General features: G+C 48.2%; 6 protein-coding genes and 2 non-coding genes across 8 annotated transcripts; 1 reads left to right on the top strand and 7 right to left on the bottom strand.

The window, feature by feature from the left end:
• Positions 1-2,248: 2,248 nt before the first annotated feature.
• Positions 2,249-3,824, bottom strand: F5B22DRAFT_332139 (uncharacterized protein). The gene is made up of 2 exons (XM_047970811.1): positions 3,001-3,824; positions 2,249-2,938 (listed from the first exon to the last, which is right to left on the bottom strand). Exons 1-2 carry the CDS (start codon positions 3,471-3,473, stop codon positions 2,530-2,532), a joined length of 882 nt encoding a protein of 293 aa, XP_047828425.1. The 5' UTR covers positions 3,474-3,824; the 3' UTR covers positions 2,249-2,529.
• Positions 3,825-10,389: 6,565 nt separating this feature from the next.
• On the bottom strand, positions 10,390-10,485 carry F5B22DRAFT_t145. Its single transcript has one exon. It is a non-coding gene; the product is annotated as a tRNA-Glu (tRNA).
• A 32-nt stretch (positions 10,486-10,517) lies between these two features.
• Positions 10,518-10,589, bottom strand: F5B22DRAFT_t144. Its single transcript has one exon. It is a non-coding gene; the product is annotated as a tRNA-Gln (tRNA).
• Positions 10,590-12,296: 1,707 nt separating this feature from the next.
• Positions 12,297-13,419, bottom strand: F5B22DRAFT_649086 (uncharacterized protein; the record flags this gene model as incomplete). The annotated part of the gene is made up of 2 exons (XM_047979121.1): positions 12,297-13,143; positions 13,214-13,419. 2 exons carry the CDS (start codon positions 13,417-13,419, stop codon positions 12,297-12,299), a joined length of 1,053 nt encoding a protein of 350 aa, XP_047828424.1.
• A 191-nt stretch (positions 13,420-13,610) lies between these two features.
• F5B22DRAFT_658193 (uncharacterized protein) lies at positions 13,611-16,928 on the bottom strand (the record flags this gene model as incomplete). The annotated part of the gene is made up of 8 exons (XM_047980107.1): positions 13,611-14,768; positions 14,850-15,100; positions 15,262-15,292; positions 15,391-15,456; positions 15,520-15,524; positions 15,608-16,099; positions 16,186-16,451; positions 16,525-16,928. The coding sequence occupies 8 exons, from the start codon at positions 16,926-16,928 to the stop codon at positions 14,277-14,279; spliced, it is 2,007 nt and encodes a 668-aa protein (XP_047828423.1). The 3' UTR covers positions 13,611-14,276.
• Positions 16,929-17,883: 955 nt separating this feature from the next.
• On the bottom strand, positions 17,884-20,849 carry F5B22DRAFT_617175 (Not1 N-terminal domain, CCR4-Not complex component-domain-containing protein). Its single transcript, XM_047975618.1, has 5 exons — positions 20,693-20,849; positions 20,133-20,642; positions 18,993-20,070; positions 18,418-18,937; positions 17,884-18,359 (listed from the first exon to the last, which is right to left on the bottom strand). The coding sequence occupies exons 2-5, from the start codon at positions 20,385-20,387 to the stop codon at positions 18,299-18,301; spliced, it is 1,914 nt and encodes a 637-aa protein (XP_047828422.1). The 5' UTR covers positions 20,388-20,642; positions 20,693-20,849; the 3' UTR covers positions 17,884-18,298.
• Positions 20,850-21,596: 747 nt separating this feature from the next.
• F5B22DRAFT_331858 (D-Tyr tRNAtyr deacylase-like domain-containing protein) lies at positions 21,597-22,722 on the top strand. The gene is made up of 5 exons (XM_047970810.1): positions 21,597-21,678; positions 21,782-21,963; positions 22,068-22,110; positions 22,186-22,379; positions 22,431-22,722. Exons 1-5 carry the CDS (start codon positions 21,672-21,674, stop codon positions 22,524-22,526), a joined length of 522 nt encoding a protein of 173 aa, XP_047828421.1. The 5' UTR covers positions 21,597-21,671; the 3' UTR covers positions 22,527-22,722.
• Positions 22,723-22,917: 195 nt separating this feature from the next.
• F5B22DRAFT_649082 (yippee-domain-containing protein) lies at positions 22,918-23,805 on the bottom strand (the record flags this gene model as incomplete). The annotated part of the gene is made up of 1 exon (XM_047979120.1): positions 22,918-23,805. The coding sequence occupies one exon, from the start codon at positions 23,803-23,805 to the stop codon at positions 22,918-22,920; it is 888 nt and encodes a 295-aa protein (XP_047828420.1).
• Between the last annotated feature and the right edge of the window lie 47 nt (positions 23,806-23,852).

Genomic DNA, 23,852 nt, shown 5'->3' with positions numbered 1-23,852 from the left:
GAGGGAATACATCCGACTCAAACTGATTCGTCTCTAGTGACAGGATTCATGACTCCTGGTACGAATGGTAGAAAGGTAATATGGCTCGGGACTAGTATGAAGACTGCAGATGTGAATGGACGTAGCTAGTGAGCTTCTTGCAGAAACATGTTAAGGACTAGGGATTGACATACATATACAGTTTACGAACCCGTAGTGTCGTTGACTAATAATACGTTCACGTCATATTATAGAGATAGGTCGAGTATATTAGAATCATAGGAAGACACAATTGTAATGAGAGGCTATCCAGCGTACGGCGCCAATTATCTTAGCCCAGACGGCTACCGTCTTAGTTCGTGGCTACTGAGCTTTTAAGAGTCAACGTAGATTCTCGAAAAAGAGGCCTACAATTCTCCCAATAATTCGGAAGTATAAACTCATAGCTCTAGCTAGTGGTGCGCATAATTTTCGCAAACAATGGGAGGAATCTTCCTGAGAGCAGTACGCAAGGTCACAAGCCAAGAGGCCCAATTCGTCCATGCCACTAACACATGCGTTTAGGGGAACACAGTCACAGCATAATTTCTCGGTCAAGAGCCTTGTTAGAATTTGTATTGGATACATTTAAAACGTTACACTCTAATAATTGGATTATGGGAGCAGTCGGTGCTTAAAGGCTCATCCGACCAGAGCTCTTTGTCCCAGAATCCTAGTTTCTCTCAGCGACACAGACCGACGTAGATTTCGTCGTGTCCTGCTAACTCCATCCAAGCCTTCCATCTGGAAAGTTACAATATCTGCTGCCGCTGGTATGCAGTCTGGCATTGTTAGAGCAGCTCGAATGACAAGCATGCAAATGTACAATTCTATATCTGCTCAATGGGTTGGTAGAAAGGTTAGGCAGATCAACGTAGCAACCCCCTGGAAAAAACAAATCAAGATAAAAAGAATAAATAGCAAGGCCAACATGGCTGACATGAAATCATTAAACCAACGCCGATTGATCAGGCCTTACAGCCTGCCTTAAGGGGAAGCGAGCGATATACGATCGATGATGAGTCCCCTTGGCCCAGTCAACCCAGCCTAGTAACTCCGGTGACCGAGACTCCAGTCCAAATGAGAAACGGGGTATAAAAGACGAAGAGAAATACAAACATGAAGAGAATGGAGGGAAACAGAGGTAAGTACGAAAGGGGGGAAAGAAGTTCTATCCTGCCATTGGTGTTTTCTCGTCCCCGTCTATCGTGTGTAGTGTAGTGTGCAGTGCTGTGTGGGTGAGGTGTGCTCACCAAGGTTGATTTTTCCACTTTGCTTCTTCATCTTGCACATGAATCAAGTCAACCGCTGACTGGCAGTAAACGAAATGCAACAGCCCATGACTTGCATTGCATTGCGCCTGCATCTTGCGCCCCCGCCTCCTCCACACATCTCACATCCCACCTCCGCTCCGCCTCCACCTCGTGGCACAAACACACACACACACACACCCCTACACACATATAACTGAAAACGCCATAGGATAGTTAGAAGAAGAAACATGCGAGATATGCGCAGCATAAAATCCCCGAGTGTCTAACTCGCTCAGGGCTGTGCTGGATTTGAGAAAGAGACGACGAAGAAAAGAATGGAAGAAGGAAGAAAAAAAACCCCCATAAAGGGGAGGAGAGCTGCGCTCCCGCCAATCGCTCTAAACGAACGCCACAGAGAGATGAAAAAATCGCGGGGGTAAGACAATAGACAGAAGAATAGATGATGGGAAAGGGTGTGAGGAGGTAATGCAGTGAGGCAATATTGGGGGAAGAAGAGTAAGCACAGCCTCCCCAGCTCTTCCAGCCCAATCGCCGACAGACAGACAGACACCAGGAGGTAAGCGACGAGTGAGGGAGGAGAGGGTTTCTCGCCGTCGGCATTGGACGTAGGGCGGAAGAGAAAAACAAGGCAGAAAAAAAATGATGGAGGATAAGAAAGATAGGTACTGCCGAACATAATGCAAGCAAGCGATTTCGATGGAAGCAGGCTCAGTTAATCCCCCCCGTCCGAAAGCTTGCTGTGCCAATTGAGTGCTGCGATGCTGCTGCGGCGCAAGATTCTAGCCCCTCTCCTTTGGACCTGAACGATTGCCGCTGAAGGTTGTAGTGTAAGGCATCGTGTGTATGTGCGCGCGCATGCGTATTCAGCTGTCGCTCGTCCGCTTAGGGGCTCCCAGCCGCAAAGTCTCCGAACGCCAGAAAGAGCCCAGGAAGAATAGGTAGCCAGTGTGATCGAGCCCAACCTAGAGGTGCAAGATCAGGCATTATTTGCTGTAATTGAGAATAAAAAAAAGTCTCTGTCGTTTTGTTCTGTGAAGCGGCCCTAGTCTCCCTCCCCCTTTCCTTTTTTCCCTCCTACTCTTTTTCCGTTCTTTTCTTTTATCGTTGTTTTTGAGTGCTTCCCGAAGCGGGAATCGTAAGATGGGTTGGGTTGTCTCAGATTGATTGTGAAAATGTATTCTCTTCCAGGCTTGTAAGCAGCTCGGACTCAGCTGATGGCGCTGGCCGCAGGCTGAACTCATTGAGCTCTGAAGTATTGCCTGTCTTGCTCACAGGGCGTCCTGCAGATGGGACAGACGTAGTCGTGCTCCTCGACCTTGACGCGTCCTAAACAACGTGTGCAGCGCCACCAGTCGGGGATGATTTTGCGTGTGCTCCACCACTTCTGATCCTCTCTGCTTGAAGAGCCACGCCGCATGAGATCTTCCATGTGATAGTCTCTGTAGTGATCACGCTGATGGTCCCGACGGTGAAAGGGGTCCCGGGCCCGTTGGCACTTCTTCCAGTCGCAGGGAAATTTCCTCTTCTGCTCGGCGGATATATGTAGTTGGCTATAGTGACGTTCGAGATCGGCTTTCCGGCGGAAGCTCCTTGCGCAATCCTTTTTCATGCAGACAAAGATGCCTTCATTGGCCTGAGAGCGGGGACTTGAGAAGGCTCATATTAGCATAAGCTACATTTATCGACGGATTAAAGTTGAAACACTCACGTTGGAGGATACAGGTCTTCGGCAATTCTGGTCACGGGTAGTTGATCTGTCGGTTGAAAACCTGGCTTCAGTCTCCAGTAAGGTTGTTGGTTGGGCTCCACGTCAGCGATAAAATCATAGTACTCCCACCAGCCATTTCCATACACAAATTCGGTCGTATATGTCGAAAACGAAGGGCTATGAGGCGTGAGTGAGTAGGTGGTGTCATGGCTAGGGTCGGATATAAGCGGCCAGTGACAGCTTTGGCTGCCGGCATAACTAGATGGCCACACGGAGTTGTAATCATCGTATTCTAAGCTAGGTGTTGGCGGTGGGATGTCGCTATATGTAGTAATTGCGCTCTCTCTAGATGAATCCCGGGTCATCGGCGTGCTGGCACTGGGGCTGGATGACCAATCTGACGATGCCCTATGGTCAGGAGCATAGTACTGCCCGTGGTTATAGTAACCACTGTTGTCAAATGGTTGAGTCATGATTTCGGGCTCTAAACTTCTATAATTGTAAGGTTTCTTGAGAGGGCTACCGGCATGAGCTCCGGAGTCCACAAATGAAGGCGGCGAACATGCACAACAAGTAGTGTATAAGTTATCGCTTTCTGTCCCGTCGCCACCTTTTTGATACGCCAATATATTTTGGCTGGGTTCCAAAAGGATGGTCAGGGGTAGCAAACTCAAGATAATTAGGATAGGCAGGGCAATATTTCAGAGTCGTAAATAGTGAAGATAAGATGAATGGGATGGTACAGGACGGAAGACCTGATTCCGCCTAAGCTTGGGACTCGTATCATCTTAATACACGACAGAGGTGAGCAGCGGTTAGCCTTCCACCGAGAGGCCTAGAGACCATCGTACTGGCTGTAGGTCACAATGAGGCTCTCAAGATGAAGAACACAAGTGTGAGGCGGACTGATGACTAAGAATACAGCACCGGCATGCGCAACGATATATAGCGTGCTGGGTAGTACATATTCTGAGATCCTCTCAGTGATTGATGATCGAAAAAGAAACGGAAGAATAAGATGTGCTAGCAGTCAATCTGTCAAGGTAACTCGAACTCGGCATAATTCTACGAGAACTAAGGGTTCATCGCCTCACTGATAAGACGAGATATTGAATTGCTAGTGGACAGACGACATGCAAAGCCACGCACACACCTAGGTCGCCGTCATTAACGCTAATGCGTGATAGACAAGAGCTTCAGGTAGGTAGATGTTGCGGACACCAGGACAGATGTCGAAGACCAGCTCTCGCACTCGCAAAACGCGGCCGATCTCCACCTGTAGATTTGCGCGGATTGCCTGCCGGCGTCACCTTCGGTGTGCAGTTGGGTAAGCCCATGATGCCGTCCCATTAGCGCTCAGAGTCAAGGAGCAAATTTCGGAAAGGAAAGAAACCCCCCGATTTACCCTGGACCTACTTACCAAGCGCGGTGTGGTCAGCATCAGGCCCATCCGCAGCTCATGGAGACCCAATTATGCCTCTTTTAAGGCTTCAAGTAGGGCTGGCACAAGTGTTGATAGGGATATGAGAGAGAACTGCCTGTCAAAGTATTGTAGAAATGCAATTTGACCAATGCTAAAAGAGCGGTTGTGATTGGGCTAGGCAGGCAGGCTGGTAGGTCACTTACACACGAAAGTTCTCGGGATACAAGATTCTCGGGATACAAGACCCCGAGGTGGCAGCGTTGGAGATGACAAGTCAGTCATTATCATAGGATCAGCATGAATCCAGGTTGTCTGTTTTCTGAGCTCCAATACTAGGTGCAGCATACACGAGACACAGGGCGACCGCGCTCTCCCTTTTTTTTTTTTATTTTTTTTTTTTTTAAATGCTAGAAGAAGAGATTAATAATAACAATTTCACTGGCTAGTCGTCGTGGGTGCTACCATGCCACAGCTTAGAGATCTAGCATTCGTGTATCAATTCAAATGTGCACATGCTGCCCCAAGGCGAAAAGCATCGATCAGCAGCTTGTAAAAGGGTACTACTGGCACAGCCGCCACTGGCCGGCTAGGTACAGTAGCTATAGTATGTGAATACAGCAAGTGACCAGTAAGAAATGATGAAACGCACGAGGCTTTGGGAGTACACATAGGCTATGACCCCCGACCTGCTCGCCATGTGCCTGGGCTGGGTCGCCTCCTGTTTGACAGCAAACGGGTCGCCTCCTGCGAGTGTGGTTGCCTTGCTGTTTTGGTTGCCTCTAGTGCCTGGCTGAGGAGAGGGTGAGCGCAAAGGGCTGACCAATGTGAAGTAACTCGTCGACGTTTCTTTTTCCTTCGCGATTCTAGTTTGGCTTGCAGGTACCTAAGTAGACGTACTACTATAGATATATAGACATACAGAGACCGGATCAGGAAGAGTGAGCGGCAAGCCGTAGTGGAAGTCCTCACAGACCACGTTGCACGAAAACACTTCTTAGCAGGCAGGCGTCAGCAATTTGTTGGCCCTGTTGGAATGTGTCGGTTTTCTCGGGACCGCACGATCCATTGAGTCATATTGATGCGGCTCTAATGTTGGATTCCGTGGCAGTGACACGACCCGCTGTCTTCTGCACCGGCCGAGACGATAGCGCGAGGAGGAGCAAGTCCCAGAAGAAACGAGGCGGCTTGCAACCCGCGACGCCCATCCCCGGTACAGCTGTGTTTTACACTGGTTTATTTCTTGGAGGATGTCCCCTACAAGCCAATGAGTAATGGCTGCAGTCTGTAGTGCTGAATCCTTCTGGGCCTCCCCGTCAGCGCTGGAACTTGACGTGTTCAAGGGCATTGCTCGGCGAATGAAGACACGATGAACAAGAAAAAAAAAAAAAAAAAAAAAAAAAGACCATGCTTACCGGGCTCCAGCTTGTCATAGACATGTCTAGGCACCGACCGTTCGGCAGGTAGAGTTGGGAAAACATCGCATAATCGAGGCGCAAAACGCCATGCTTCACACCCTCCGGTCATGATTATCCGGAGCATTGACTGTGCCCGTCCCTGATACTACCCATACTACCCAGTTTGCATCCAGCATCGTCATGGGGCTTCCTGGTCGATCATGGAGTTGCCCTGTCCTGGTTATCACTTGTCTACAGAGCCAAGTTGTTGCATTAGTTGGACATCTGCTCGACAGGGCTTCCAGTGATCTCCTCAGAGGTTGCTCGTATGCGCGTAACGATCCTTCGCTGCCATGCCATAGGGTTTGGTCGGTAACCTAGTTTCGGCTGGGTAAGACGAGACGGGCTGGTCGCGTCGCTAGTGTATTATACCTACATGGTACTATATCTAGAAGTAGCTTCTATGAGCCGCACCTCAGCAACCATTGCCCTTCATATATTTTCACATCAGGCTCGTTAGGCTCGGTTGTAAACTCCATGTTTTCGTGGATTGTAGCAATTGGGCATCTCTGCATCTCATCACATACACCGATACGTCACGACGTTGCCACGTTTCCCAACGATATAAGAATTGTGCAATATCGAGGCCGCACGCGACTGTATGCACCGCCCCATGAACTGTCATTATTGGGGGTCGTGCATGTAGAAAATCTCGAGCTATTGGAGTAGGAACTTTTCCAAAATGGGCTTACCCCTGCAATATCGGGGGTAGCATCAAGGCGTTGTGGCGGTAGCATTGTCAATTGCTGTCAGCTCACGAGTTTTGGAAATATCCCGATGCGTGCATATCACATCCAGCTGCATACCGGTAGCCCCAGACCTCGATCCTCATGAGAAAAACTACAGTCCCAGGCGCTGCAATCATGGTTCAGGTTAGAAGGTGGTCAGTGGCAGAGCCTCCCTCTCAGAACACGAAGAGCTCACTGCAAAAGTGATGGGAAAAGCTGCTAGATCTATTGAGGACCAATAGTCTGTCTATCTTAGATCGTTCGCTACCGTATTTCATCCCCACGTGGAATGGATCTGTGTATCGGTACCGTACTCAGTATAGTCCCAATGCTAGTATTTAATGTACATAGTAAGCCTACGGTTTAGGCTACATGGTTTGAAATATCACAGGCCATGAAATCACATGAGCGCAGATGGCTTTCACGGCTGATAGCGCCAGTCTTAGCTACATAGCCATACAACGAACGAGGAGCATTGTATGCCTACGTACCTAATCAACGATGAGCGAGCACACTGGACTCAGGACACAGAAGTGAGCATATTTGTATTGCTCAAAGATATTCCTGCCTCGAGACCCCCCACACAAGCCCGACAAGTTGGTAGTGTGTGTATTCCAGAGCATCACGTTTCATTGGTTCCGAGAGCTGCGCAAGCGGCTTGGTTAATCAAGCCATCTTCCACATGCGAATTTGTGATACATAGAGTGATGTTTAACGGTGTCCCGGCTACCCATCATGAATGAGGCTGCAGCCTGTAGCGATAGGCTGATCAATCATCTGCTTGACCAGAAGAATTCGATGCAATGTGGTTTTCAAAATTCAGGTATCTTTTCTAGGAGCTGAGGGTTGTTGGTGTCCGATTCTTAAATGCGGTGCTCGGCATCTTCCGTGCGTGATGAGAACCCCCTACATACTGTGCAGGCCATGGAAATCACTGCGAAGACCAGGTCTAACCAAAGCAGGTCTGGTTCTAGATCCACGAGCACAGTTAAGCACGCGCCACCTAGGCGGGACAGGGTCCAAAGCATCGCAAAGTATTTATTCCAGCATCTACGATTGAATTATCGACATTATCGACGAAAGAATAACTTGAGCAGAATGGTCTTAGGTGAAATATACCAAGCTTAAGTAATAGAGATTTCCAGTACATTTAACCCAGCTGTGAGTTGCATATACGAAGTAGTAACGTAAATTGACAATTAGACAGCTATAATAGTGTTATCATAAATGTAAGTAAACCTAACGATGTAATTGAGTATATGTTAATAGAGACCTCGCCTTCGTATTGATATTTTCTTGGGTTATGCAAATGGATCACGACGAGAATCGACTAGTCTGTTTCATTACCTTGTCACCATACAATATGACGGCTAATCTGAATTATCTGGATCAAAGCATATGGCACAACTAGAGCTATAACGTAGCAAAATGAAGCATGCAGTTACGTACCTACTCCCTGGCCCCTAATGGAAGAGCAGTTGTTCACTCGTCAATACAGTTCTTCTAGGATAAGATAATTATGCTTACCTATTATCTGCGTTGTGTTTCACAAGAATATCATGGTCAAGAACCTTGCTTCGTTCTATACTATCAAGTCGTTATATAGCACACAAGCCAGTTACTTGATGCAATTCAACCAGCTAGGTAGTCTTAATATTGAGCAGTTTAATTGCAGGATACATGGGAAACGCCGTTCACATGCCAAACTAGTGCACGACTTCCTTGACCATTCGTTATACCTAGGTTACGCAACTAACACTACAACATTCGCCCTGGTATCGCACCCATTGTTATCAGCGCCGGGGCTGGCATCAGTCTCCGCTGGATAAGCCCCCAGCTCTCTTTCTAGAATGATATGATGAATTCTCCGCGGAGATTGGTAAGCGTCGTGAATATTATCACGATCGGTGGGATCGTAACATAATTACCAGCGATATCTATCTGCAAAAATAAAAAATGAACCTTAGAGATCTTTCTGGCCAATGAGTTTGTTCAGGCTACAGGCTTAGTTATTCAAGGTAGGGTTTCATTTGGAGGCGTGTAGGACTTTGTCTGATGTAAGATTGCGAGCCTGTACTACGTAATTCGTGCTCCATGTACTGTAGTAGTTCGAGATGTTACCTTCCGTACAGTCTACACTCCCTATCACCACCAATAAAACTGTTATTCTATCATGAGGCGATATGAAATTGTCACGCACCCACCCGACCATTGGGCAAGAGATCTTGTCTCTTTTCTCACCATGGGAGAACATGTAAGTGATTCCCTGCTCCAGCTATCGTTGGGGGATTCTGTGTATCCTAGACAGTGAATTCTTTCATGATCTGCCCGAACAATCCCGAAGATCATGCATGCAAATAGGGATCAGCGAAGTATCCTACAATGCTACCTAAAATCAAATATTTACCTTGTTTGTCACATGCTTTATTATATCTGACCTTGCAGAAACGTGACTCCTCAATAACATGTATATTCAGGGATTATCGCGATAATAAGTGTCTTTCCCCATACCTAACACTCATGGCAATAAATTAAAACTGATCATCTGTGTCCCAGTTATAGAGACATAATCCGATTTACTGCGTTTTTTTTACTGCTGTATCCGCCCTGGGGCTCGCGTCACCCGAATCAATAGAAATTCTAGACTCATGTCCAAGTATACAATGGGGTTTCAGCTATGAGCACCAATATGCCCCCCAAAAGTGTCCATCTTCACTTTTTTCTATACTGCTGTGTTTTCATTTTGCCGATTATCTCCGGAGCGTAAAAGGCACCTAATACCAGCTTACCATCAAAGTAAGTATTACATCGTACCTTTGAATAACCGGAAAAAAAAGTATTCTGTAAATAGCATTCAATCTGTAAGATAGTTCATCAAGGCTTCTTGTGCAACAATAAGGGTCCTTTACATCCTCATACTTGAGATCGTAAAGCTATAAGCGAATCACCTGAGGTTGGTTTACCTCTTGGCTTATTCTACTCTCATTTTCTTGCACTGCAAACCGATGCCGTTAGACATGCGAAGTCTAACGGTTACTATAGTCTCCACCAGAGGGTGACATTTAGACCAGTCCTGTCAATTTGAAGTCTGAGCAAACTAAATATCACAATGCGGTGCTTAATGTTTAAATAGAAAACCAGGAGTTCGAGCCAACTCATCCCACGACTAAGAATCTCAGACCGGGCATCATCAGACTTTACGCATAGTGAGCGGAGGTCGTTCCTAGTTTTGAACTTGATAGAATACTTCAGTTGTTTATCTAAGTGTCTACCTTAGAATGATGGCTTCATCTATTTATAATCAGCATATGAGCTATGCTGCCCTAAATTAATGACTGTTGTTGGAGACCTGTTTCTGGTAGTGTAGAAAATACATACACAATGATGGATGGAGTACTCGTGTTTCCCCCCTCGGATCGTAGCTCGGCAACCAGGGTTTGCGAAATCGTGGATCAAATTTGTCACTCACTGGGTTGACTGTCTCATCAGCGTGGGCAGCTTCCAGATCATTTTTATAATCAGCAGTATCAGTATGGATAGCAACGATCACCGTGACATAGTGATAGGAAGTAGTGCTCTATCTACATAGGTAGAGAGGTTTAAAGCTTGGATTACTTTATCATTGCTTACAAGAATAGGAGCTTAATCTAAAACGAAGAAATAAAAGCGAAAGCTTAATTCAATAATTTAAACCTTTTCAGTGGCTTCAAACAATTTGGTATTATGACGGACTATTATAAAATATTAATCAAAGTAGAGTTATGGAGCGATATCCTACAAAAATCTCCGAATCGGGGAATCGAACCCCGAGCCTGGCGGTATTCTCTTTCTTCATGAAGAGGATGAAAACGCCAAATGTTAACCGTTACACCAATTCGGATGACAAATACAGCAGATTGAAGCTCAATACCAAGGTCTCCCTGGGAATCGAACCCAGATTGGTGGAATCAAAATCCACAGTGATAACCATTACACCAGGAAACCTGACCAGAGATGGTTGGGGTTTTCGGGATAAAATTGGGATACATATTGTGACCGTTTTCAGTTGGTAGGATGGCCGGACAAAGCAGGCGCCAAATAGCTACCTAGCTCCTCAGTAATTATGTCCACTCTGGACATGTTGCGTCAGCAGTTTGTCATTTACTTAGACGACCGATAAGGAATGGCAGCTCAGTCAATCGCATACATACGTATGTATTACCCTCAATGTGTTGGGCACCCGTGTGGTTCAGGTTCTTGGAGCATGCGTAGACCTCTGCATCCGACTCTCGATTGTTCAAGCCTGTCTTGCTTGGCATTATGCATGTCGGCATTTCTTGTGGTGACTGGGTGACTGGTCAGATGATACAAACTTGTAATTCCCTCACGAAGTTCCAATGACGATTTCGTTTAGGCAACTGTGTGCGAAGCCACTGCAGGTACGCAGTTAGCTGACTTCCTCATGCCCGAGGTTCTCTGGCATCATAAGTAGGATTGCTCTAATAATAGTGCGTGCAATGATGTAAGTTACCGCATAGGCGATTGCCGGTGATGCATCTTGAAATCCATTGGAAAAGTCGACTTAAGACACTTGCTGGTTTTTGTTACGCGGCTTGCAGTGGCTGAAGACCTGCATATCGTATTCCTGTTCAAGTCCTTCTGACTCTGCTGCATAAATTACCGAGCAACAGCATTTGTAAGTATTTGGGACTGGTTACTGTCCAAGAATCTTGCCTATGCTTTCGAAAATAACATGACAGACTTAATACTATTATATAGGAAATATCTCACTTTGATCAGACAGCCTGATCTCGATCAGAGAACGGATGAATTTTCAAATTGTATCTCAGCAACTCATTGCTTCGTTCACTGCATCGTTGACTCTACGATGGGCAATGTGTCACCATTGTCCAAAACATCGTACCAAGTACGGCTACAACGAGAAGGTTGTGCTAAATCATATCAATCCCTTGCGAGGTGTCTTTGTGTCTCTAAGGGCATCCTTTTCGACACCATTGGCATCAAAGTTGTTACTAGGTATTTGCTATCGTTTCGATATAGGACAGGGAATCAAATCCTCCGTGAGTGCGGGAATGTCTAAATGGGCGACAGTAGGAACGCTCTATTGGGAACTTCCCCTGGCCCATGTCGATAGTGGTGCTTCAGTATAACAAGGACTTAAGATCATGGCTCGTCATGGCTTGGAATCGAGGCCTATCACAATACTTAAAAACATTCTGCTAGGTCTGCTAAGATCCTTGGCCACCACGTATCTTCTTGGCTCTTGGTGGTTGACTTTGACTCTATACAACCGGTACGACCTTTGCTAACCTCCGTAGCCTGTGTGTCTTATTTTTTGATAAAACTTATAGATTCCAGTCGAAGCTTGCAAAAGTCTTGCAGCGTTGAATGATCAAATATGACCCTAACTATCTATAGTATCTGCATAATCATATCATTCTTCGTAAATCCGTACGATGCTGAGTATATACAATCTGAAATAATCTGCTAAATATACTCGTTGTCTCTACGACGTCAACGCCGAAACAGCAACAGAGGTTCTTATCAGATTTGAGAAGAGAAAGTCCTACTAGGCTGCCTCCTTAAGCAATCGGTTGTATCAAACGATTCGCTTTCCTCAACAGCGCTCGTCCAAACTATCCCCTTTGAAGCTGTGTGCCCTAAAGCCCACCAATCGACAATAACCATATGTCAGGTACCAAATTGGAAATAGATTTCTCGATGGTCGTAATCGATTTCAGGTGCTTGAAAATCGACATGATGATGCTCGTGACTTTTTAAACAAGTCCAGTAGTTCAAGCTTGCTGCTTGACTTGTATCATGTACATCTTGTGGATAAAAATCGGCGTTGAAGTGTCCCCCGTCAAGGGGTTGGTTATGAAAATAGTCCAGCGGCTCGGGAGAGAGGGCAGGTTGGTGAAAGCCCATTGGGCTTGAAATCGAAGTCAGATCTAAAGACATATTGGTTGTTTGACCATAGATTCCCACTGCTTCTGGCTGAGGGCTGCCCGTTACAAACCTCATGTCACTTATGCCGAAGTTTCCTGTAGGCCATGGAGCCGTTCTCTCGTCTCCAAGTGAAAGAGCATCGTATGTCAAAGGTGATGGCAGGTCTGACTGGTAGGGATGGGCCTCCTTATAGGGCGAGGCCGAAAATGCAGATGGTCCTCTAGATGGACCTGGGGAGCTGTCGATTGGCCATTCCGGGGATTCCACATCTTGCAACAGGGTATACCCTGGTGTATAGAGAGAGCCCGGTGGCGGCGACTGGGGACGAAACCATCCAACTCCAGTGGTTCCGTGGTAATGACCTGATTCGGAGGTCGAAGGGCTAGAGCTACTCGGCGTCATGGTCTTGAATTGATGCTCTTCTGGATAGAGACATGATAAGGATTTTACCGTACACCGTCGACAAGGCTCTCCTCGCGAGCATCGTTCTCGGGCCCTCGCGCATTCATGACACGCTCGTCTTCTGTGTGGGTTATCGTTTGATCGCTCGAGCGGCATATGAGTCGATACATGTCGACCTAAAATGTCACTTCATGATGTTGGTTAGTATCATCCTGGGAGTCGTTACAAAATTGCCGCATAAAGTTGATAAGGCTTACCTCCGTGCAAAACTCTTGTCGCACACTTGGCACATGAATCTCCTGGTTTCATCATGGCCACGCTGATGTCTCTTCAAGTTTTCGGGTCGCTTGAAGCTACTAGGACACTGAGGACACTTGTATTTCTTCTGAGCATGATCTTGGGCTGCGGGAACGCCCGTTTCCACGCCCTCTTCCTCGCCGCCAAGGTTTCTATGATCTAACATTTTCAGGTTACATGCATGGAGTGAAGCCAAGGTACGAAGCTGAGAGACTCCCTCTTATAAAGGCTGCGTGCGATATTTTCCATCTCTGGGCGTACCCTACTATCCAAATAGTCATGACATATACGTGGCTCTTTTGAGGTGGATATACAGATAGCCGTCTCGACTTCCTTATTGAAGTCTGTTTCTGACATCCCACATGCAATCTGCAGCTATCTCTCCTGTGACCATCATCACTGCCGCCTTTGGATTCGCTACCATAAGAAGCGCCCACTGATATGCATGAACAAGTATCGCTTGGCCATGTCAAGCGGACCGCTGGCTCGAACGCTTCAGCTCTCGGCCGTCTCGGTTAAGTATCGAGGGTCTTGGGCTTGGCCAGTACATGTGCGACTATAGATTCTTTCTTCATTGCTTAAATTGGATGCCGCGGCCCTACTTGGCTTACGGCGTGAAGATTACGTCTATCTCAGCCTGGGCACGACAGCCAAGATTGAAGCCCAGTAAGCTCGATAATCTCAATAAGACCGGGTCTTGGCGAGTTGGACGGACGGATGGTGATGAAGTAGGAGGTCTGCATCATGTTTAAGAGTCAAATATATGATTCGACCTGCCGAGCCAACTATTGCAAAAGAGCCTTTCTCTTATTGAGTTTCTCGGTCGAATTCATAGAAAAGCGGCAACGTAGCATCGGGTAGCGTGTCGGCACAGGGATCAATAGATCCATTACGGGCACCCGCATTTATACTGTAATAGATCCTCCCGACGATTTGCCAGGGATAAGCTGTGAACCAAGACCTGCTAGCTGGGATTTTGATAAAGTGCGACAGCGGGTGAGCTGCAGTGGCCATGCCACCGCATTAGTCAACGTTTAGCAAACCAACCCTCATGTGCCCCTTACCTCCGCGGTTGGCACGCAGGTAGTAGGGGATAAATGTCAGTTCCCTAGCCTCCTTGGGCGTCTCGGCCGCGACGGTGAAACCGGGCGCTTGACCCGGCTCCGTATGCGACCAATGGTTCATCTTGCGGGACCATCCGGTGGCACGGAGACCGATATAGTGCTCACCCATGTCGTCTATCGCGCGCTTCTGTTCGCTTACTGGGCTGTCAAGAGTTATGCCAACATTACGAAAGTGGTCCTGTTCCCACGGATTGTCGACATCCTCCACACAGTAGATCAACGGGCCCCGGGCTAGAGCCACCGTGTGCTGGTTCGTATAAGGGTGGGGCGAAATGTATCGAGGCTCAAAGCCGTGGATTCGTATACTGAAGGCCTTGTTAGCCGTTGTATATGATGGTGGCAGTGCCAAGTAGCCATGCTCGATAGTGGCTGATTTCAGCGTTGGGGTGAGCTAGAAGGCGAGTTAGTGTCTGTTCTATTGTAACCATACCATACCGGCCCTTTGCCTCATGGCAGGGTTAATGAAACGTACCGTGAACCTCCCGCTGGCCCAGGCAGGAATTCGAAGCCTAATCGTCGTGTTTGCAGATGGGGGCGCTTCGAGTTGAAACGTTATGTTCCCTTCCCATGGCCAGTCCGATCTCTGCTCAAAGACTATAGGGTGTTCTTCAACCTGGAATGAGACCTTCGCTGTAGTATAAAGATGTACATTCATAAAGATCTCTTGTCCATGGCCACCATAGTCCCAGAGATAGCCGCCAAGGCTGCCGAATAAGCGTGATACTGCGGAGATAAAACACGTCAGTATAGAAATCGAAGCTGAGCGGCATTGCACGTAGCAGTGTGCGCCCCTGGGAAAATGGGCTAGGAGATGAGATTTCATCAATCTTTCTAGCAAGATAGGAGAAACACTCTTAGTAAGCTAGAAAAATTCCCCTGCATACCATTCGGTGGACAGCAAGATGTGTCGAACCACTATCGGAGACCCATGTCAGCCTATCCATAATCAAGATTGTTCACGCAACGGTAACAGGATCTGAATGAAGGCTGAGGTTTATGGGGATTTGACTGACTGCGGCGCGGATACTTTTATCCTTCTCAGAACTTGCGAGTTGATTGACATAAGTGAAGGCGTTCCCCTAAATTTCAGCTCAGTTTAGCTGCTGCTCTCAGCTGCAGTTGCGCATATGGGATACTCACACCAAGGCTCACTTGGACGAACTAGGTCAGCCATGCATATCCCCAACAAGGAAAACAACAACCGATGGTCGAGAATGGGTTTGAACTCACTAGCAGTCATGACAGCATTGTAGAGACACAGCTCCATGACGTCGGCGTACTTGGAATTCAGCTCCACATGCAACAGTCGTTCCGCGAGCATCATGACCCCTATTGAGGCGCATGTCTCGTTATAGCAACCTCCCTCATCAGAGCCTTGAGGTAGAAAGTAATCGATGCCGAAACCTTCCCAGTGCAATATCGCACCAATACCCCCGGTCAGATACATCTTCTTATCCACCATATTGTTCCACAAGGTACGTATGGCTTCGAGATATTGCTGCTTGCCCGGGAACACCTTAATACCCAACTCGTCCAGGCTGACCAAGTTTGCTACTCCTGTCAGTAGATACAAGGCTCTCACTGCATGGCCTTCAATCGTTTTCTGCTGCAGGATTGGCTGGTGGGCCTGGCTATACCATAAACCAGGGTGCATGGGATAGCAGTCAGGACGTTTCCAGGGACTATCGCCCCTCTGCTCCCTCTCCCATTCGTAGTACGGCACTATATATTGAATAAGCCTAGTTACTCGGGAACAAGGCCATTGCCACGTTTCTCGAAAATGGAAGTGAGGTATTGCGATAACATACTGCCGTCTTGCCCCGTGGGGTTTCCGCGCTCCTCGATGAAGTACTGTGCCAAATCATACGCATCCTGGTTCCCCGTCACCGAGTAAAAGCGAACCAAGGCAAGTTCAATTTCCGGGTGTCCCGGGTAGCCATGCTTTTGCTCTTTACCAGGGCCGAAAACCTGCCGAATGTGCTTTATGTATTTATGGATAACTTCGATGAGCAGGTCATTTTTGTAATAGTTGCTGTGCGCCAGGGCCGCCTCCATGAGGTGTCCGGCGTTGTATCTGGAAACATTTAGCAGGTCAATTTTCTTCTATATAGCGCGCCGTCAATAGGCAACACTAACGGACAACTCACAGCTCATGTTGATCCCTCAAGTTCGTCCATCGCTTCCCCGGTTCGATTACGGTGAAGTAGACGTCGATATAGCCATCCTCCTGCTGCGCATTGCGGATCATCTGGACCAGCTCGCGGATGGCGGCATCGATTTCCACATCATACTGCTCCGTAAGCACATAACAGGCCCCCTCTATCCACTTGGCGACATCGCTGTCCCAGTAGACTGGCGGTGGCGAAGGCCAGCGCGACTTGTCGTCGTAGATGGGTTGCCACTTGAGATTGAAACACTCATACTGGCCCGTCTCCTTCAACTTCTTGAGCTGTGCCTTTACTGTCACCTGCTGGATGGTCTCACGGCGAGCCTGTAGTAGCGACGGCCCTGTGAAGGTGGTTTGCGGGAAGAGGACTTGAGGGTGCGACATGGTGGGCGGACACACCGACACAGACTTGGGCAATGCTTAGCAACACTTACGTAACAGAGTCGAAGCAATCAAGGGGCGCGCCAAATTGAGACGGGAAGCAGGGTGCAAGGAATTATACGAGTGCGTGTAAGCAGTGGTGGTTTCTCGATCTCCAAATAGAGTCTAGAGTGTACAAACCTAGAAGCGCTACATGTATGGCTCTCTGGATATAAAGCAGGGACTACGAACCGCCAGTCACACGATCACGCGCCATTGCAAGTCCGATATCGAAGCTGATACTAGCTGTCACGCAACGAAGACAACTTGTGTCGGCTTCTCCAGGCGCTGCTCGCGGAAACGTATCACCGTCTAATAGGCAGGCATTTGCGAAATGGAGCTAGGGGAACCTCAGCCGGCCGATTGCTGGGTAGGCCACTGAGTCTAGATCAGCGCTGCCGAACCGGCCATTGCGTACCAATGTTGTAGAGCAGAAATCGGCCCCGTGCAGGTCAACTTGAATCATGCATGCCTTCACCGCATGTGATGTGAGGAAATCCCTACCTAATGCCATGTAGGTCGGCATTGAGATGCCGTCAAACGGTCAACCAATGATGAAATACTTACAAGCGCTCCCAAAAAAAAGAGAAAAGTGCTGTTACTGCCGGTTACTAGGTTAGTTAGTAGGTCTGTAGTAGGTAAGAGCCCGGCCGGCATCTGGGGCTACAACATTAGGTTAGTTGGAAATCATCCTAGTGACCAAATCTGTGACGGGGGCAGCCGCCGTCAAAGCCTCGTTTTCCAGCTACAAACAAAAAAAACTACGTGTAGTACCCGAGATATGGGCTCATAAGTGCCTACCTGAGTACGTGCATTACATCAACAGATCAGATGACAGTCAAAAGTAGCGTAAGAAAGGGGCAAACCAGCCCTGTGTGACCAGACACGCACCAATTCTTTCGCGCTTTGGGATGGTCCCGATTGGCGAATCATTGGTGACATACTTTTCAGCCAGCATAGCACATTACACGAGTTACGGCCGAGTTCGCCATGGGCTTAAGCATATCATTGTTTTGCAGGGCGACGTCGGCTTCACGCTGGACGCACTGTGATTACCTCTTAACGCCTCGTGTGTATGCGGGCACTTCACGAGGAGTGTAGCCGCTCAGCAAGATTGTGTAGCAGTGTGCTAGGAAACGGCGATTGCAGACGTTTATTCTTTCCTTACAGATACCCGGAACAGCGATCAAGACCCTCCCCCTCTTCACTCACTTTTCTACATGGCTCGAACCGGAGCACTACACTGAGTCATATCAATTACACGCCTTCGTCCGCGCTCATGTACAGGCATCTCGTCGTACCGTGGCAGGGGCACTGACAACCGGTCAAGGCCATCAAATTTCATCCTCGAGAAACTTGTAATGAAACTTGAAGTCGGCTTTCCTTCGGTTCATCCTGCGCAGTGGCCGATTAGTCGACAGGAGAAGTAATTTATCGTGTCAGGGAAGCTTACCACGTGGACTCGTAATCGAAGAACCGGTAAGTCCCCTGCTCAAACTCCTCTGTAATATTCTTGGGTTCTTCATGCCTTTGGAACCATGTCTGATATTGCTTGTGAAAACGCCAGCTCTGGTCTTTTAGAGCTTTGGCTGCCATGTACTGTTGGTAGGAGTTCTGCTTGTAGTAAAAGACGTAGAAGAGTGTGTCAGGCTCGATGCGCGAGTACAGGCGAGGATCATCAAAGATCGCCAGGGGTTCCTGCGGATACCCAGATGGAGAGTGATACCGCAATTCCGGCCTATATGGCCTTGGGGGTTCGGCATCCGACGTATCCATCATGCTCATGTTGAGTTGTGACGCCGCCATCATGCGCAAGGTCGACGGCGTATTTACTGGCGCAGTCCGCCTCTTCTTGACCGTTTCATAAGACTCGACTAGGTCGTGCAATGCCGCAGGGAGGTGGAATATCGATTCTTCCTCCTTGTCTTCTGGCTTTGGCTTGACGCCGTTGGCCGGTCCATTGGAATGAGATTCTAATCGTACACGTTAATGAGAGAAGCGGAAGATTTATCACTGGAATGCTTATACCCTTTGCGGACTCCCCTGACTCTAGGGCGCCAGAGGCCTTGCTTGAAGCTCTAGAAGCTTTCTCCGCTTTCTTGAATGTATTTGATATACTTGGAGCATGCTCTGAAGGCTTGGGCTCAGGGACGGGGAGGCTTCCTGTTCTCGGCTCTGAGGAGGCGGGTTGCACATTTATTATACTTGGGGAATTTGCAGCACTTGTTCTCAAAGGCGCAGATGGTGGTAGTGGCGAAATTCCCACAGAAGACGCTACTGGTTGAGACCCTGGCGGTGGTGGCAGCGGTGCTATACCGACGTTGTTCTTGTCGCTTGCCGCTGCTGCTGCTGCCGCCGAGGCGTACTTGAGGCCCTCACCAGGAGGGCGTTGGGGCAGCGAGGCTGGCTTCATGCTAGAGGTTGACGACGCGCTACCATTATTTACGTTGACTAGGGGGTTATGTAAAGTCGCTAATGTCGGCAGCGGGGATTTCATTTGCGTAGAAGGTCTTCGGGCAGCATTGGGGTCGATTGCAGCGGCTCTCGACTTAGCAGGTAGGTTAGTGGTGCGTGATTCCGAGTCTGCTGCCTCTTCTTGTACTGATTGCGTATCTTGTGAGGATACACGGTCGTTATCTTGGTTCATGCCGTACGTATCTTCCTCTTCTTCCAGAGCTAGCTCATCGTAAAGGCCTTCATCCTCAACGAAATCGTCATTCATGCCATCTGTGACGTAGTAACGGATACTCTCTTCCATATCCGTAACTTGTTCTGTTTCAATGCCGCCGTTCTCCAGTGACCGCCTAATCAGCTCAAGTTTTCCCTGGTGCCATTTATGTCGCTCGATCGTATTCTCTATTGTCGCGATGCGGCCGGCTTTGGCCGCTTGGCTCTTGCCCTTCTTCATCGTCACTTGCAACTGTTCGCTTTCGGCCTCGAGTGTCTCGATCTGCTGTTCAAGTTCGTCTACCATGTTGCTGAGAAATTCCCCAGCTTCGGCCTTTGCTTGTTCTTTAGGATCGAGTTTGGCAGCAGCTGAAAGGCCTTCTTTCGAGTAAGCCTTGGTCTTCATAGCCTTCTCAACAGCCTTGAACCTTTCCATTTGCTAGCAAAGAGTCAGTGTACACATTCCAACCAGGGTTCATGGTCCCCCGCAAAGACACCGACCGTTTCTATCAGCCTCCGGTGCTCCAGCAACGGGGCCTTGTCCTTGATGTCATTACTAGCAGCCCATGTCTTGATCTGGTCTCGTAATCTCTGGAGCTTCTTGATCTCGCGCTTGAGGTTATCCTCGAGCTTCTCTTTCTGAGCGGGGTTATTGGACTGCTCGATCTTCTCGTAAATACCGTCGAATTCGGCGACACCTTCGGCGACCTTCTTGAAGGTCTTGTCTATCTCCTGCTGCAATTTTCGGGCTGCCATCTTGTATTATGTACATGTGACGAAAGTCCTCTGGAGATCAACAGCGACAGTGGTGTGTTCGGCAGTGGTAAGACGTCTCGGAGAGATCGGCCTGTGGCAGACGAAGCAAGGTCGGCAATGCCGGGCCAAAGGTCGTGGAGAGGGCAGGTCAGGTCGTCGCGCAGGTCGGAGCCTGTGAGGAGGGTATGCTGAAGGGCAAGGTCAGAAGGCAATAGACAGGCGCAGAGCTCGAATAGGCCGAATTGGACGAGGAAGCTGATAGACTAAGACGATGCAGCACACTAATGTGGTTATTATTGACTTACCGTTTGTTCTTCAAACGAGAAAAATGTAGACGTCTAGGCAGAATATTGCTGTTTGCGTGTGTTACCAAAGCCTGCCTACACATACTATTGAATAGGTAGGTAAGTAGGAATGCATTTGATAGGGTGGTGGTGGTGGTTGTGGTTGTTGGCGGGAAGGCTGAATCGCGCGTTTACACCTGAGCATTACCGTTAGGTACTACCTACCTACCTAGGTACCTAACGTACTGCATGTATATAGGTATCATAGGTAGCTGCTTAGTGGCTTAGCGTAGTGGACAGTAGGTACCTACAGTAAGGCCATACCTGCTACATGCAGCCTACCTACCTAGGTACTGTACCTACTTACCTTAGGTACCTTCTTAGGAGGTCAGTAGGTAACATGGCACATGCCAAGCAAGCCTTACTTCCGGTGCCCTGCTCAAGTATCCGATGTGAAACATATGCGTCTTCTCGCTGTTTTTATGGCATATATATCTGACTCATATATTTCCAACGCTGAGTAGGAATATCTATCTGTATCCCATACATCTCGATGAGGTAATAGATGATGTATAAATCAAGAGGTAGACTGCCTCTGGAGTTAATGTGGGTAACACGGAATACCTACCTACCTAGGTAGACATACCCAATGAAACACTTCTGGGAAGGAGGAGCACATTATAGGTTGTACCTTTCATTCGATTACATCCAATATTGAAGATATTCAACAAGCTTATCGGAGTCAGAATAATGTCACAGGAATAGGGCTAGGTGAAACTTGTAAATAAGTCTACAATATTCACATATTCAAACTACCATTTATAGGAGGGTACCGCCTCGGCCAAGGAGCTAGATCTGAGCCTGCCAGATGTCTACAGTTGCACTAGACTAGGTAGTACTAATAATTCATGAACTCTCAAGCTTCCCTCTTACGCCCAAAGGCTGTTATTCCCTCTTGTCTTAATAACAGTGTCGATAATACCTAGTTAATTCATCTAAAATGAAAGGTACGTTTTCTCTATAAAATCCCGCTTTTTTTTTTTTTTTCCTCGAAGGGAAAGGGCGAGAGAGGAAAAAAGGTCATTCTACTCACGCGCCCATCCTTTGTAGCGATATTACAACGTGTACTGTCGGCTTCCGTCACAGTGGAGAAGGAGGTCGTCTCGTCGATAGGGAAGGGTGTTCTTGTCTTCGCTGCGGTAGCACCTGGAGACACCCAGAAGGAGGCAGACTCGTTAGCTGCCAAGGTGCTGAAAATGAAACTATGGGATGACGAGGAGACCGGGGCAAAAGTATGGTTACGACGATCTCTTCCTTGCATCATCAACGGCCGGCCACAAGAGCGATCAGTAAATCATGTGCCTCGCTTTCATGTCTAACCTATCTCGTTTCTCAGTGGAAGAACAGCGTCCAAGAAATTGATGGAGAGGTTCTCTGTGGTAGGTTCCTCACTTCCCACCCTACTTTTCATGTTCGTGTCCCTGGTCACGGCTTATCTGATGGCACGACTTCAGTGTCTCAGTTTACCCTTCTCGCTTCGACGAAGAAGGGTAATAAGCCCGATTTTCATGGCGCTGCCGGCGGCGAAGAAGCTAGGAATCTATATCATTATTTCTTTGAGAAAATACGACAAGGTTACGCGCCTGATAAGGTAAAAAATGGAGTGTTTCAAGCTATGATGGAAGTCGCCCTTGTTAACGATGGGCCTGTAAGTAACTCCCCGCTGTCAAAGCGGTGAATCTCTGCTAACGGTTTCAAGGTCACATTGGAAATATCAGCCTCGCCAAAGGCCGATCCAAAGGTCGACAGGAAGGCTGCGCCAAACCCCTCGCCAGTATCCGCACCGCCCCAATAGACTTATATCGGTGAATATATCGAGGCTGCATAGTCACGAGACAAGCTTCCAGCTGAACTTATGATACTGTGCCCTTTCCAGCCAAACACATAGAATGCGATGACAGGATACCACTAGACACATAGACACATAGAAGCATAGAATATGTCTAGATGACCGAAATAGATCGCATAGACTTTCATATACAAAATTCTTCCCAGTCTCTCTCAATTCAATCGTTCAAAAATCTCGTCTAGCGGTCGACATTACATTTAGTTCATCAGTTAAATAACTGAGAGGGGTATATTTCCAACATTCATCATGAAACTTCGAAACCAGTCCTGTCAAATAAATCACACACACAAAAGCACCCTTGGAACGCCTAAAATGAAAGGCGAAATCAACCGAAAGGTTACTTGAACCGTCGTTTAAGCTTTAGTTTGCGACTCTTCGCAGCACTTTCTGCCTTCCATACTCCCGCGAAAAGGTCGTCGCATTCATCTTCATCACTCGAGTCAAACGCGACAAGCTCCTCATCGTCACCGTCCCGAGTGGTCTTGTTCTCGAACTCGAGCTCGGGAATGTCGCTGACCATGGCGTCTTCCCAGCTTGCATAGGTCACGGTCCTCCGAGTCTCAAGGATGAACTTGCCAATCTTGTATTTCTGAGACTCCGCCCTCGCATCAACGTACTTCCAGCCGATCTTGGCACGGCATATGGCGCATTGGATGTCGGAAACGACATGTGTCCCCGTGCTTAAGATGCGCGGCTCTGGCTTGCCGATTTTGATGTTCATCAAGCTGGATTCAGCCTCCTGCGAAGGGTCGTCCGGGGGCGATACCAGATATGCGCGACCATAGCGGCCGGTAAAACCTTTACTCACGACCTGGGAATAGAATGCGAAGTCACTTCCACATGTGGAGCACCGGATAGTGTCGGGTCGAGTCCTAGTGAGTTTGGGCGCATCATGCCGTTCGGCGGAGAGCCGACGAAGACCGTCTCTCACGCGGGAGAACGAGAGGGGGGAGCCATGCACAGGGCTCGACAGCTCCGAGTCTGTGGGGGAGTTTCGCAAGGACGGGACATCACTGTGGGCAAGAATAGAGGTTGGAGAGGTAGGAGAAGTAGGAGAGGCATTACTGTCTGTATTGGACGAGATGTGGCGATGTCGGCGGAAGGGCCGCGACAAGCTTGGCAGCAAGTAAGTCGGGAACGACGGCGGGGGGGCTACAGCGCCCTCGGGCGGGCGAGGTGGAGGAGGAGGAGCCACATCGTTTAGTATGGGTATCATGGACAACATTGCCGCAACTACTTGATCAAGTGGAGAATAGGTGCAAGTTTCTTTAT

The sequence above is a fragment of the Xylaria bambusicola genome, assembly GCF_022495145.1.
Source record: "Xylaria bambusicola strain CBS 139988 unplaced genomic scaffold F5B22scaffold_39, whole genome shotgun sequence".
Classification (NCBI taxonomy): domain Eukaryota; kingdom Fungi; phylum Ascomycota; class Sordariomycetes; order Xylariales; family Xylariaceae; genus Xylaria; species Xylaria bambusicola.
This window is presented reverse-complemented; position numbering and strand designations above follow the sequence as displayed.